The 15,306-nt window shown below is 38.1% G+C and overlaps 2 protein-coding genes across 2 annotated transcripts; both read left to right on the forward strand.

The window, feature by feature from the left end:
* Window positions 1–1,216: 1,216 nt before the first annotated feature.
* On the forward strand, window positions 1,217–6,146 carry LOC121649850 (granzyme B(G,H)-like). Its single transcript, XM_042000951.1, has 5 exons — window positions 1,217–1,277; window positions 1,558–1,705; window positions 4,733–4,874; window positions 5,098–5,358; window positions 5,484–6,146. Exons 1-5 carry the CDS (start codon window positions 1,217–1,219, stop codon window positions 5,634–5,636), a joined length of 765 nt encoding a protein of 254 aa, XP_041856885.1. The 3' UTR covers window positions 5,637–6,146.
* A 1,820-nt stretch (window positions 6,147–7,966) lies between these two features.
* On the forward strand, window positions 7,967–10,922 carry LOC121649983 (mast cell protease 1A-like). Its single transcript, XM_042001163.1, has 5 exons — window positions 7,967–8,034; window positions 8,178–8,325; window positions 8,849–8,984; window positions 10,261–10,521; window positions 10,649–10,922. Exons 1-5 carry the CDS (start codon window positions 7,983–7,985, stop codon window positions 10,799–10,801), a joined length of 750 nt encoding a protein of 249 aa, XP_041857097.1. The 5' UTR covers window positions 7,967–7,982; the 3' UTR covers window positions 10,802–10,922.
* The last annotated feature ends 4,384 nt before the right edge of the window (window positions 10,923–15,306 follow it).

The following is a 15,306-nucleotide window of genomic DNA, read 5'->3' on the forward strand; positions in this document are numbered from 1 at the left end:
CTGTATCACATCAACAAAGGCATCCACACTCATTTGTTCAAAATGAAACCAAATTAATTTGTGTCCATAGGGAAATTAGAAATTAGGACTACTCTAAAGGGACCATTCATTTTAGGCACCTTTTCTTAATCTAAACTTTTTTCACCAGCACCCTTACAATTTGATGAAAGCATGGCTTAAGTTATCAGAATGGCCCAACATAACATTCTAGTAAGAAACTATACAGAGACTGAAAAACACTCTTTGTGTCTGAATAAGGACAGAGCAAATAAGCTGTCATATGTGCACAACAATGGTCTGAAGCACCATCTAGTGGACTTCAAAAACAGTAGAATCAAAACCAGGGGCCTCATTCCAAACTACAAGTGCAGCAAACTACAGATGTACAGATACATCTGAGATTGGTAGCAGTTTATTTAGTATTCAATAATATATTCTTTATAGTTCCTGGGTGTTCCAGGTGGGTCGGAGGTGCTGCAGCTGTGATTGGAGAGGGTGAGACTAGAGACTCCATGCAGCACCGCAGCACTGTGTCCTCAGAGGAAGTCCTGCAGGTGCAGAGGAACAGGATCACCGCTATTAACAAGGTGGCCAAGGAGTTGCGGGAAATGGAGACTGTCTTGACAGAAATTGGTTACAACAATTACAAAAGGATTATGTAAGAATAAATAAATAAACAATAGAAATCCACTTGTGTGTTTCATTAGCGCTGAATTACTTCTAGACGCTCTAGTGTGTCCTACTATGCTGGATCTAAGAATAAATGACCAAAGCTTATTCTGTTGTACCACTGGTGTCACTGTTTCCTGTGTTTCTAGATTATGTGCATATGCCTGGGTTTTAAGTCTAGCTTTTAAAAAAAGGGTAAAAGGGTTTAGGGGACAGAAATGACTGTGCATGGCTGAGCAAAAGGTATAAAATCCTCTGTGATTATTGTGGCTAATATGGCTTTACGCTGACTCATTTAACCTCTGCCACATAACTTTCTTTCCAAAGGGGAGGGGGGAAAGAAAACAAAACAAAAAAAAAAAACAGAAAGACAAATTGTCAGGACCTAAACCTCTGATCTCACATCAAATAAATTTCAGTGTTTAAAGATTTAAAGACATATATATATAGTCATAAAGTTATAAAATGATGAATGCTTCAAAAATATTTAATAATTACACTAGTGATCATCTCAGAGCTGCATCTTATAAATGCAGGAGTAACTAACATGATAGCAACTCCTGTTTCTGCAGGAACGTCTTTGAGATCTGCCCACAAAGTTTCCGCTTGTACGAGTTAGACTACAAAAGGTGCTAGAGGTGGTGATGCAAGCCAGACTGATCAGTCTTTTGTCTGTGTGTGTAAAACCATGACCCACTCATTCTGCATCATTTACATCCTTCTTTAAGTGGCTCTAAGAATTAATGTAACCTTTCTTTTCCTGCTATTTAATTCTTTCATTAACAATTGCATATCACCTAGAATAAAGTTTTTTCTTTTTTATTTTACAAATTAGTAGAAATTGAGAATCATTTTCTGTGCTGATTTGAACTTTTCTTCTTATGAAAGGGGCCACAGAGAGTGGTATAGTAGGTGGTCGGCATGCAGAGGCCCACTCTAGACCCTACATGGCATCACTTCAGGTTCGGGGACACCATACATGCGGGGGGATCCTTATTCGGGAGGACTATATTCTAACCGCAGCACACTGCAAAGAGTGAGTTTATATTGCATTATATATATATATATATATATATGTATATATATATATATATATATATATATATATATATATATATTAGTGCTGGGCACATTAACGCGTTAATCGCGCGTTAACGCAACGCTTAATTAACGCTGTTAATTTTTTTAATCGCGCGTCAATTTTTTTTTTTTTTTTTTTGCTGGCTGCTGGCTTTTATGGCAGGCCAGACCTTAACGGCACGGCCTTTTATTACGGCGAAAAAACGCCGTGTTTACTGACAAAACGGCATTGTTCTCGCCATTCTTTGGGTGAAACGTGACAGATTAGTGGCATAATTGTGGCAGGTCTGGCCTGCCATATCCCTGCTGCAGCGGTGCGTCTGATGTGATCGGGAGAGAGCGGGTTTATTAAAAAAGAGAGATGTTTTCTGTCTGGAACAGGAAGAAAAAAGAACCGACGTTTCTCTTTATCAAAAGACTAGCAGATGGACAGAACATCGTAATTTTTGGACGGGAAACTTTTTTATTATCATTTTTTTATATATATATAAATGCGGTTTTAATTTATGCAAGACAGCAAAGGTAAGACATGCTTTCTGACTAATACAAATATGAAGCATAAATCGGGTCTTCTGCCTCTGGTTCGGTGAATCTTGGTCATAGCGAGATGAAACTTCCAGCTGTGGAATCTGTGAGATGTGAGCTTTCAGTAGAGGAGCTGTTTGTTCGTGTTCATGTCGTGGGGTGGACACGGGGAGACATCATTTGTGTTTACATATTTTTCGGACTTTGTGCAGCTGCTCTTTAAATTGTTTGTTGTCTTAACTGTGTTTGTAGGTGATAGAAATGGTTTTGCTGAGCTGGTAGCTGAGATTCTGGACTTTCTGTGGATACCACACATGTTTATAGTTACATCTACAGACATGACGTTACAGCCGGAACGAGATGTTAACCCCTTAACTCCCGGTAGCGGAGGCTGCAGGTGCAGAGGTGAAGCTAAACAGTTAAGCTAAAAATGAAAGTTTAGAGAATTTATATCCAGAAATCTGGATAATGAAGCAGCGAAGGAGCATGGATGGAAGTTATTGTGCATATTGTGAATATTTCTCTCTCCTCACCATCTAGAAGCTGTGAGATTCTAATCCTGCTTTCTCTCTGTTCACCTGATGCAGATATTCATCACATATTCAATCAATCAATCAATCAATCTTTATTTATATAGCACTTTTCATACAAGAATGCAGCACAAAGTGCTTTCCATGGTTAAAACAACCCCCCTCCCACACCCCCACAGATAACCCCCTCCCTCCCCGCTTGTGTACGTGCAAGCATACACATACACATACACACACACATACTTGCACATATTAAAAGACTAATGTGAGGTTGAGCACAGATGAGCCTGGTGAGGAAACACTATCACAGGGAGCCGTCTGCACCGGGAGCCGCCCACCGACCACGACCGCCATGACACCGACCCAGGGCACACGGCCAATTGAGAGGCAGAGGAGCCACCCAACCAGACCGAAAGAACCCGCAGGACAGAGCCGCAGCAGCCACAGCCGATGAAAAGCCCCCGGTGCAGAGAGCCCCCTCCGAGGAAACACTGGGGAAATAACCTAAAAATAATATAAACAGAATAAAAGCATAAAGTAAATAAAAATGTGTTAACATAGAAAAATAAATAGGCTAGGGGAATAAAATAAATAAAAATAAAATTAATAAATATTAAGTAAAAGCTAAATTAAAAAGGTGGGTCTTGAGCCTGCTCTTAAAAACATTAACATTCTCTGCAGCCCTGAGCTCCTCCGGCAGGCTGTTGCAGAGACGAGGGCCATACCACTGGAAAGCTGCCTCTCCGTGAGTATGTGTCCTGACTTTAGGTACAGTCAAGAGGCCAGTACCGGAAGACCTCAGGGGCCGCGAGGGTTCATAAGGTAAAAGCAAATCTAAAAGATAAGAAGGCCCAAGACCATTAAGACATTTAAAAACCAATAAGAGAACCTTAAAATTGATCCTGAAACACACGGGGAGCCAATGCAGTGATTCTAAAACCGGTGTAATGTGGGCCCGCCCTCTGGTCTTCGTCAGCACACGAGCAGCTGAGTTCTGTAGGAGTTGTAGAGGTGCAGTACTCTTTTTGGGAGAATTGTTCCTTCTGTGTTTAGAAGGAAGCAGCTTCACAGCTTTAAATTCATCCTGCTGACTTTTTACCTTTTAGTTAGTAAATCCTGAACATTTCATCCTTCTTTCTCATAAATATTTAGTTTTATAAATATATATGAAGAAATATTTTAACTGCTACTGTTTAAAGAGAAAACTGCTGCTAAACCTGTTTATGTGTTTAGTCCAGGGGTCTGCAGCCTTTCCAATCCAAAGAGCCATTTTTCCCTCAGCCAGCTAAATAAAATTCCTTTAGAGATGCAAATGTTACGAGACTTTTCAAAATGTCAGCTTATATATTTTTAATAAAGAGCCACCATAGGATATTTGTAATTTTTGAAGAACCACATTTTTAATTTCAATTTTTAAGGTTTTAAAATAAAGGAAACACATAAAACCTTTATAAAAAGAGGATAGACAGACTTTCTTCTAAGGGATGTAGATATTTGTAAAAAATGCTGTAAAAGAAAAAGAAAGTCCCTGGTTTCCAACCTAATGACAAGAAAGATAGATTTAAAAAAAATATTTTAGCCACGTATTTAGAGGCATTGTGGAAGGTCCAGAGTCGCAGGTTAAACACCCCTGATGTGTGTTAGTAAACCAAAATTTACTGCATTTTCTTTATATAGCTGTAGGCCTTTTTTAAAGGAAAGAGACATTTTGCGCGTAACGATGCAATTAATCGCGATTAATCGCAGCATGTCATGCGATTAATCGTGATTAAAAATTTTAATCGTTGCCCAGCACTAATATATATATATATATAAATATATATATATATATATATATATATATATATATATATATATATATATATATATATATATATTCTTCTTTGTAGATTTTGAATGTAACTTAACTATGTGTTGTCTTCTTTGAGACCTTGTCTACCTATAACAGTGGTACTAGGAGCAGATGATATCAGCAAGAAAGAGAAAAGTCAGCAAAGTATCACTGTTGCAAAGTACTACCCACATCCAAAGTATTATCAAGAATGTGGTTATGACATTATGTTACTGAAGGTAAGTTAAAATAAAGAAAAAATCAATAATATTGCTGCCATTTTAAAGACAGACCGAAAGTATTTTAATCCCTTAAGCTTCACCTGTTCACATCTGAAGCTTCATTTACAAGAGCTGATATTTAACTCATATTGAATAAACATTTTTCTTAAGAACAAGTAAAAGCTACAAATTTGAAAAAAATGATAACTGCTGTCTTTTCCAGTTACAGATGTCTTTACAGTTAGAAAGCAATGCCAAACTCAACAAGTATGTCAAGCCTGTTGGATTACCTGGGAAAGATGCAAAAATCCCTGCCAACATCAAATGTGATGTTGCTGGATGGGGCAGAACTGCAGCCAATGGACCTGTGTTGAACGTTCTGAAGGAGGCCACAGAGAAGATACAATTTAACTTTGAGTGCAAAAATATTTGGAGAGAAAACTTCAATTCTCAGCACATGATCTGCACAAAGTTTGACAGGAAGAATGGAGGCATATGCCAGGTGATTACACACAATTCCCTGCAACATATACAAGATACGCTGAACATAGAAAATGTCCCTGATGGTGTTATTCATGACAAACCAGTATGACACCTTAACAGAATCATCATTTGCTTTTTCTCTAGGGTGATTCTGGTGGACCGCTTATTTGCAACAATGTGCTTGAAGGAATCACTTCTTTTACCTTGGAGGACGATTGTAATAATCCAAAGTATCCACATGTCTTCACCAAAATCAGTTTCTTCATACCTTGGATTAAGAAAATTATGCAGGAATAGGGGAATGCTGGATGATCTTTCTTAACTTACTCAATAAATGATTAGGCTTAGTGCAACCTGTAGAAAATGGATAGTTTGTGATCATTCACTCAGGAAATTCAGAAGGCATTTCACAACTTCTGTGCTGTCTCCAGATAAGAACAATTTCCCTCCCTCCTCTCTGATTCTGTCTTCGGGGTTTGGAGTATTTCTCTCTTTCCAGATTTCCCAATGGACAATACTATTGATTATGTTTTCTCATCATCCCCATATTGTAATGGCTTGATTTCCATTCTTTAAAACAGCATATGCAGTATCATTCCTTTTTCCTTACAGGATGTTGGGAGGGTAAATAACAGATGATTTTGGGAGAAAGTGCTGAAATTAATATATTTGTCTTCGTCATGTACTTGGCAAAACTTGGTACAACTCAAAGTTGTACTGAGAACCCACCTGACCAATTCAGGACTAGTGAAAGTTGTAGGAGGGGAATAAGATGGAGCCACACCCCCTTTTTCTTTTTTTTTTTTGCTTCCAGTCTGCAAAGAAATGTAAAGACTTTTTCCCCCTAAGGTATCAAAAATCAATAAAAGATGTTAAAAGGAAAATGGATAGTCTTTGTTTTTTTGTTGTTGTTGTTTGTTTGTTTGGTTTTTTTTTTTTTTTGGGGGGGGGGGGGGGGTGCAAAAATTTTACTTGTAGGTTTCTAAGCACAAGTAATTATATTCACAAAATTTGCAATAAGGAATATTTGCTTATATGCCTTTTCATTTCTGAAATGAGCTTTACTCCCTGTTGCAAAGGACGTGTTAAAATCTATCAACTATTTTCATCACTATGTTTCTTTACTTCAGTTTTATAACCCAAGGGGTTATTGGTGAGTTGTCTGCAGTAGGAACAAGGGTTGACTTGTAGAGTAAAAACACAGGTGCGGTGATCAAACTCAGTCATAGTGCAACTTGTGGTGATAAAGTAATACTTTTGGACTTTGATCTTCATCAGTCTAAACTATTTATAATCTTCCAATGAAAAGTTTCATGACAAACTCGAGATAACCATGAAGCAACACAATTTTATGTTTTGCATTGTTTTGTTGTAGCTGCTTAAGTTTAGCCATGAACATTTCATCTCAAAGTGTGAATTTATTTTGCTTTTGAAAAAGAAAAACAAGAAAAAAAAAACAGATTTATCATATAAATATAACAAAACTCAGATCTTATGAAGACTTGAAGTTGCATATGCAGTGACTGAGATAATTAAACTCATTGAATGCATATTTTTCTTGAAATGCAAGTTGAAGTAACAAGAAAAGAGAATAGTTTTTATGTCAATTTCACCCTGTTGTCTTTTGAGTTAAACAACTCCACATGGACCAAATATAACAAACACATACAGTTTAGTGGCTCTGATGCTGCCTCCCCAGCAGATGGCTGCAAAGATGTTTGCACTTTCCACAACAGACTTACAGAAGATATGCAACATCTTGGTGGATCTTAGCTTCCTTGAGTAAAGTCTGATTTGTATTTTATTGTAATTTGCTTCTGTGTTGCATTTCCATTGTTGTCCAACTGAACTCCAGGGTACTTGTATTCCTCTACTTGTTTGTTTACTCTTGTTCCGTCTGAAGTCAACTGTCATCTTGTTGTGTTGTTGTTGTTTTCAAGATGAAGTGATTGTTTCTGCACCACCTCACAAACTGACTAGTACTCTGTACTCAGCTTCTTCTCAATCACTGTTAAACCCCACAGCTGCAGAGTAATCAGAGTATTTCTGCAGATGAAAGGACCCAAGAGTTGTATTGGAAGTCTGAGGTGTATAAAAGTAATGGTGAGAGATCTTATTCCACTTTAGCCACCGTTACTGTGACTTTAGCCATGGTCACGCTTTGGTCATGTCAATTTTCTGTGACCAGAAAAATATTTTTATATTGATCTGCGATTGTTTTGACTATTATGCTAAACTTTTCATACCATGAGTGCAATGCATTGTGATTTTATTGCTTTTTCTCTATAAGAACTTGAATGACTCGTTTAACTCTGACAGTGTTAGAATGGCACTGGCTAAGGTTTTAACGTTTTTGTTAATTTGACCCCAGAAATAAAATAATGAATTTTTGAGCAATAATTCCAACAGATTTCATATAAAAAGACAGGTTGACAGTTTCCTGAGATGTAAAGTGCTCATCACGGAGATGCATTTCACACATGCAGCAGCAAGCAACGTGTGATGGCAGCTCCTGCTTGTGCATGAACATTTTTCACACCAGCCCACCAAGTTTCCGTTAGTAAGAGTTTGGGGTTTGACTACAAAAGGTGGTTGGGGGCTAATGCGAGTCAGACTTTTCAGTCTTTGTGTGTGAGAGAAACCATGTCCCGCACATGCTGCTCAATTTACTTCCTTCTTCTAGCCCCACTCACTTGTAAGTAGTCATTTCCAGTGATTGTTTTGGGGGCAGGTGGGAATGGGGTTGGAGTAGTTTTTTTTCTTGTACAAACCAGAAGAAATTGTAAATAATTTTCGGTGATGTGTGTGCTGATTTTAACTCTTTTTTTCTTGTGAAAGGGGCCACAGAGAGTGGTATAGTAGGTGGCCGCGTTGCAAAGGCCCACTCCAGACCATACATGGCATCACTCCAGATTCAAGGACACCATACATGTGGGGGGATCCTTATTCGGGAGGACTACATTCTAACTGCAGCGCACTGCAAAAAGTGAGTTTATACTACAACAACGACAGAGTAGTGTCGTAGTTAAGTTAAATTGGAAATTAACTTATCTGGAAATTGAAACCGATGTTTTTACATTGATTTTATGTTATTGTGTATAGTGTTCTTAGTACTGGTTTTATGTTTTTAATGACTAAACATATTTGTGTATAATAATTTACTGCACCATTTCATCTGTTATGTTTTTGTGGTTGATTATTTGCCATCACTGTGGCTGCAGTGGGTTGAAAGGTCAAACAAATTTCCCCCAGTGGAACGAAAAAGTTAATCTTGATATTGAGCTGTGCCCTGTTTCAGTTACATCATACTTTTAGGATTTTTCATCATTTTTGTTACATGACAATGTAATAAAATAAATGATCATTTATTCTTGCATTGTTACATTTTTAAAAAGTAGCTATTTAGGTTTTTTTTTTTTTTTTTTTGCCACCTTTCTATAACCATTTAATTTTTTTCTTCAGAGAGATTAAATATAACTTATCTGTGTCATTTCCTTTTTTCCCCTCAGTCCTCAGGCCATAACAGTGGTACTCGGAGCACAGGACATCAGCAAAAACGAGAAAAGTCAGCAAAAGATCCCTGTAGAAAAGTACATCCAACATCAACACTACAATGGCCTCGATTGTGACATTATGTTACTGAAGGTAACCTAAAACCAAAGAAAAAGAAAAAAGAAAAAAAAAAAAAGAAAAAACAAACATGAAGTTTCACTGGTTCATGTCTTATAAAAAGTTAAAGCTGCATTTTAAAATTCACATCATCGACTGTGGGTGTGAACTGTTTCACTCAGCTGCTGTACAAGAACTTACTGTGACAAAGTGGGTGAGTCCACACCATCTCCCACTGTTTCACACCACTTCAACTGTCCATACCTGTTTGATCTGATTTTAACACTGTTAGCTTCACCATTGCTCACTGATCAGCAAACACAAACTATCCCAGATTTTTTGGTTGTGTTTTGCTTTCTAGTTGAGAACAGCTAATATACATAAACATCTGTTTAAAGCAAGACTCAGACCAGTATTAATACCTTTAGTTCTGTTTATTTGGTTAAAACTGTTTTGTTAAATATTTAATATCCAATGAAAAACACGTATCTCCAAAATTCTTTTTTTTTACAGGAGCATGAAAAAACTGTTTTTTTTTTTTTTTTTTCACGAACTTATGACATCCAATGGAGATACGTCTTAAATAGACGGCCTCATAAAATGTCCTCCCATTGGTGATATAAAGATCCAAAGCATCAGTTGATAGGGAAGAATGTGACAAGCCGTTAACTAGAACGTCAAAAACATCAAGAGTTGACATATGTGGTTTCCACCGGACAGCGACGATATGTTGCTCACCGTACTTACAATGTGTTCCAGGAGCAAAAAACACTTCCTGTATTTATAGGGTTTGTCTTGATTAATGATGTCACTGGAAGGGATGAAGTATGGGGGGAGATTGATTATGTTTTCCTACAAGATTTTTTTTTCTTCTTCTTCTTCTGCCTAGTTGTGTATGTGTGTGTGTTTGTGTGGTACCAGGATTCAATTATTAACAATTGTGTTAGTCCTTATTTAAGTTTACTGTGAATGAGTAACTTAATTGTATGTTGGATTTATGTGTAAAGAATAGACTCACCTATGAAGTGGTAGGAGTCTAGGGAAGCCATTTTGTCACCAGGACACAAGGTTATATAAGGCGGACCTTTTGTCTCATATATATTTAGTTGAAATATGCACCTTAAACAATAAATTCTTGTCATTTTGCAAGAGCTCTGCCTACTGCCATCTTTTAGTCACTGTGGTCACACAAACTACAACATTTACATTTAAACTCATACTGAAGGAACCTTGTCTTGAAAAAAAAAAAAAGTCAAAATAGCTAACTTAGTAAACATAACTTTTGTGTGTGTGTGTGTGTGTGTCTTTACAGTTAAAAAGAAATGCCACAATCAATAAGTATGTCAAGCCTATTGGAATACCAAGGAAAGGTGGGAAAATCCCTGCCAACATCAAATGTGCTGTTGCTGGATGGGGCAGAACTGCAGCCAATGGACCTGTGTCAAACGTTCTAAAGGAGGCCACAGAGAAGATACAATTTAACTCTGAGTGCAAACGTAAATGGGAAAAAAATTTCCATTCTCAGCACATGATTTGCACAAAGTTTGACAGGAAGAATGGAGGAATATGCCAGGTGATCAAAGAACATAGTTTTATGCAACATTATGCTGCTCATAGAAACTGTGCCTAACTGGCGTTATTTATGAAAAACATGATGCTTTCATTCAGTTTGTAAAGACTTTCATTTGTCTTTTCTTTAGGGTGATTCTGGTGGACCGCTTATTTGCAACAAGAGGCCTGAAGGCATCACTTCTTTTACCAAGACCGACGATTGCAGTGATCCAAAATATCCACATGTCTTCACAAAAATCAATGCGTTTGCACTTTGGATTAAGAAAATGATGCAGGAATAGAAGAATACTGGATGAGCTTCCTTACCTGTTAAACAATAAAGCTTACTGAAACCTGTACAAAATGTGAAGTCAAACTTTTAGAAAAAAAAAACATGCACAGGTTTTGCTTGTTGGGGAAAATGCACAAGTGATCATATGTAGAAAATCTGTAATAAAAAGGAATTTGACTGTATATAATTTTTTCTGAAATGAGCTATACTCTCTCTTTTCTATGTTTTGTGAAAGTTCACCAACTATTTTCTTAATTATTTTTCTTTGCCTCAAAGAGTTATAAGCTGTTTAACTCTTGGGGTGGCAGTGGCACAGCAGGTCATCCAATAATGGGTAGGTTGCTTGTGTCGTTGTGTCCACATTTCTGCAGCTGTCCCCAAAGCAGCTGTGGCTACACATGTAGGTTACCATCACCAGGTATGAATGAGGAGTGAAGGAATAATGGAAACAATGTAACGTGCTTTTTGGTGTCCTGAAAAGCCATTTATAAATCTATTCCATTGTTACATTGAATAAGGGATTGGTGGTAAATTAGAGTCAAAATCAGAATCAGAATCACAAAGCCTTTATTGTCATTGTAAACCAGAGCATACAACGAGATTAGGGGGTGCTACTCCTTATGGTGTTTGCATCAGAATAAAAAGAATATCAAAAATATTAAGAATAAAGGCAAAAGGAGGAAATAAATAGAAATAAAATACTTAAAGTAGAATAAAAATATAGTAAGTACTAAAAACAGATATATACATATATTTACAATTTGAATGTATTGTACTTGGAAGTATTGTATTGCACAACAAGGTTCAAGTTTCACAGTGGTATAATACTTGTTGCAGTCTATTGCACATGTGTGTGATGATTCATCTTCTTATTGTTGAGTGTGTTCTCTTTATTGTTTGGTTTGTTCATGGGAGTTCAGGGCACTGATGGCTCTGGGGAAAAAGCTGTCCCTGAGTCTGTTTGTATTGGCTTGTGGGCTCTGTAGCGCCTACCAGAGGGCAGCAGGTTGAACAAGTGCTTGTTAGGGTGGAATGGGTCCTTGACGATGTTTGAGGCTCTGCTGTGGTAGCGAGAGCTGGCAATTTGGTCCAGGGGGGGAGGGGGCACTCGGTGATCTTCTGGGCCGTGTTAATCACTCTCTGCAGTGCTCCCCTGTCTGCTGCTGTGCACCCAGCGTACCACGCTGTGATGCAGTACGCCAGGATGCTCTCTACAGTGGCTCGGTAGAAGGACATTAGCAGCTTCTCATCCAGGTTGTTTCTCCTTAGTACTCTCAGGAAGTGTAGTCGCTGCTGGGCCTTCTTCACCACTGCTGTAGTGTTTACAGACCAGGAGAGATTATCTGAGATGTGGACGCCCAGAAGCTTGAATGAGTGGACTCTTTCCACACACTCTCCATTAATGAGGAGGGGGGTCAGGTCTGCTCTGTTCTTGCGGAAGTCCATAATGAGTTCTTTTGTTTTTGTGATGTTCAGTGTAAGGTTGTTTACTAAACACCACGCTTCCAGTTTCACCACCTCATCTCTGTAGGCTGACTCATCTCCTCCTGAGATGAGCCCGACCCCGGTGTGTGTCATCAGCAAATTTGATGATGGAGTTGGAGAGATGAGCTGGTGTGCAGTTGTATGTGTGCAGTGAGTAGAAGAAAGGGCTCAGTACACAACCTTGTGGGGATCCAGTGCTGAGGGTTATGGTGGGGGAGAGATGGGGGCCAAGTTTGAAAGATTGTGGGCGGTCTGTGAGGAAGTCTCTGATCCATCTGCAGATGTGTGAGGAGAGCCCGGGATGGGAGAGTTTTCCAGCCAAAGTGTCCGGGATGATTGTGTTAAAGGCTGAGCTATAGTCAATGAAGAGCATCCTCACATAGTTCCCCCTGTGCTCTAGGTGGCTCAGAGCTGTGTGGAGAACTGTGGTGATGCGTCCTCTGTTGATCTGTTTGCACAGTATGCAAACTGGTGGGGGTCAAGTGTGGGAGGTAGTTGGTCCTTGATATGTCTTGCAACCAGTCTCTCAAAGCATTTCATGATTAAGGGCGTGAGGGCTATAGGCCTGTAATCATTGAGGCTGTTGGCTGTCTGCTCTTTTGGGACTGGGATGATGGTGGCTGATTTCAGACAGGAGGGAATGATGGCTTGTGACAGGGAGTGGTTGAAGATTTTGGTGAAGATGCCCGACAGCTGGCCGGTGCATGCTCTAAGTACCTTCCCAGGTATAGCGTCTGGGCTGGCAGCTTTCCTGGGGTTGACAGTCTTAAATTAAAGACTTAAGTTAAAAAATTTGAATTTTCAACCCATTATTTCTTTGGTTATACTTTACACAGTTAAAAGCAAACTAGATTTCCTGATGACAATAGTTTTTATTCACACACTGAAGGTGTTGAACAAAACCTCTGAGGAAGGTTTCCAACCGGCTGAATAAGTCAGAGATTAAGGCAGTTCTGAGGGGGTCTAACCCAGTACCAGCAAGGTGCCTAATAAAGTGACCAGTGACTGTATATTCATTTATTCCAATAAGAACTTCTTTTTAAAGTATTTTTCTTTCTCTTGGTCAAAAATTTAATAAAAAGAGAGAAAAGAATGACTGAGTTTCAAATAATTAGCAAAAAACTGATACATACACACAAACACACACATGTGCACACATGAAAGTAAAACCAGCCAAACACAACAACGACCTCATTCCACTTCAGCTGCTGCCAATGTGATTGTTTCCATGGTTATATTGGTTATGTCAATTTTCTGTGCCAGTGACACATATATTTACACTGATATGTGATTATTTTCACTATTTGCTCATCTTTTCATACCAGGAGTGTTATGCATTGTGATTTTGTTGCTTTTCACTAATGAATTTAGGAATGAGTCGTTTAATCCGAAAAATGTGTAAACCTTGATCTCAAAAAATACAAAACAGAATTTCTTAACATTTAAAGAAAAAGAAAAACAAATAAAATGATAAATCACTGAAGAATGATTTTAACACATTTTAGAACAAAAAGATGTAAAATGATTATCACAGTGGCGTGCTTCACACATGCAGCAGCAAACAATTTATTTATTTATTTATTTTGGTTGTTATTATCAACTTAAATTGCTATGTACACTTTCTTTTATCTCTTCTTGATATGCAATGTACAAATTTAAGTTTACATAAAGTGTTTGTTTCCTGGTAAAGTAACAGTGCTAGGTTATTTCCATTGAAAGCTGCTTTATTATTATTCTGAGGAATGCATAGTAGAATATAAAATTAAAGATAAACATAAGGCAACCAAAAAATGCTGCAGAGCTGTCAGTTTAAAACTACCCAGCAGTAAACTTGTGGTTTGTGGTATATGATTGCAGCTGCAGCTCTCACTGTTCTGTGTAACCCCTCTGGTGACCTTGTATATCAGTCATGTTGATAGAAAACTTTTTTTGTTTTTGGTTTCAAAGAAAGTTGTCCACGTCGTCTTTTTTCTCAGGAAGCTACCTTTATGGTAAATAAAGACTTTGCATAGTACAAACCACACAAGTGGCCAGTGTGAAGAAGCCGCAAAGGTGAAACTAAACATCTGATCTTTCCACTGAACTTCATTTGTGCTGTACCACATTAACAAAGGCATCCACACTCATTTGTTCAAAATGAAACCAAATTAATTTGTGTCCATAGGGAAATTAGAAATGAGGACTACTCTAAAGGGACCATTCATTTTAGGTACCTTTTCTTAATCTAAACTTTTTTCACCAGCACCCTTACAATTTGATGAAAGCATGGCTTAAGTTATCAGAATGGCCCAACATAACATTCTAGTAAGAAACTATACAGAGACTGAAAAACACTCTTTGTGTCTGAATAAGGACAGAGCAAATAAGCTGTCATATGTGCACAACAATGGTCTGAAGCACCATCTAGTGGACTTCAAAAACAGTAGAATCAAAACCAGGGGCCTCATTCCAAACTACAAGTGCAGCAAACTACAGATGTACAGATACATCTGAGATTGGTAGCAGTTTATTTAGTATTCAATAATATATTCTCTATAGTTCCTGGGTGTTCCAGGTGGGTCGGAGGTGCTGCAGCTGTGATTGGAGAGGGTGAGACTAGAGACTCCATGCAGCACCGCAGCACTGTGTCCTCAGAGAAAGTCCTGCAGGTGCAGAGGAACAGGATCATCGCTATTAACAAGGTGGCCAAGGAGTTGCGGGAAATGGAGTCTGTCTTGACAGAAATTGGTTACAACAATTACAAAAGGATTATGTAAGAATAAATAAATAAACAATAGAAATCCACTTGTGTGTTTCATTAGCGCTGAATTACTTCTAGATGCTCTAGTGTGTCCTACTATGCTGGATCTAAGAAGAAATGACCAAAGCTTATTCTGTAGTACCATTGGTGTCACTGTTTCCTGTGTTTCTAGATTATATGCATACGCGTGGGTTTTAAGTCTAACTTTTAAAAAAAGGGTAAAAGGGTTTAGGGGACAGAAATGACTGTGCATGGCTGAGCAAAAGGTATAAAATCCTCTGTGATTATTG

Source organism: Melanotaenia boesemani, chromosome 12 (assembly GCF_017639745.1).
Source record: "Melanotaenia boesemani isolate fMelBoe1 chromosome 12, fMelBoe1.pri, whole genome shotgun sequence".
NCBI classification, from domain to species: domain Eukaryota; kingdom Metazoa; phylum Chordata; class Actinopteri; order Atheriniformes; family Melanotaeniidae; genus Melanotaenia; species Melanotaenia boesemani.

Coding starts and splice junctions, on each gene's coding strand:
- LOC121649850 (XM_042000951.1), top strand. CDS start 1,217: ATGATAGCAACTCCTGTTTCTGCAGGAACGTCTTTGAGATCTGCCCAC. Junction 4,875..5,097: donor ATGACATTATGTTACTGAAG/GTAAGTTAAAAT, acceptor ATGTCTTTACAG/TTAGAAAGCAATGCCAAACT. Junction 5,359..5,483: donor AGAATGGAGGCATATGCCAG/GTGATTACACAC, acceptor CTTTTTCTCTAG/GGTGATTCTGGTGGACCGCT.
- LOC121649983 (XM_042001163.1), top strand. CDS start 7,983: ATGTCCCGCACATGCTGCTCAATTTACTTCCTTCTTCTAGCCCCACTC. Junction 8,035..8,177: donor TCTTCTAGCCCCACTCACTT/GTAAGTAGTCAT, acceptor TTCTTGTGAAAG/GGGCCACAGAGAGTGGTATA. Junction 8,326..8,848: donor ACTGCAGCGCACTGCAAAAA/GTGAGTTTATAC, acceptor TTTTCCCCTCAG/TCCTCAGGCCATAACAGTGG.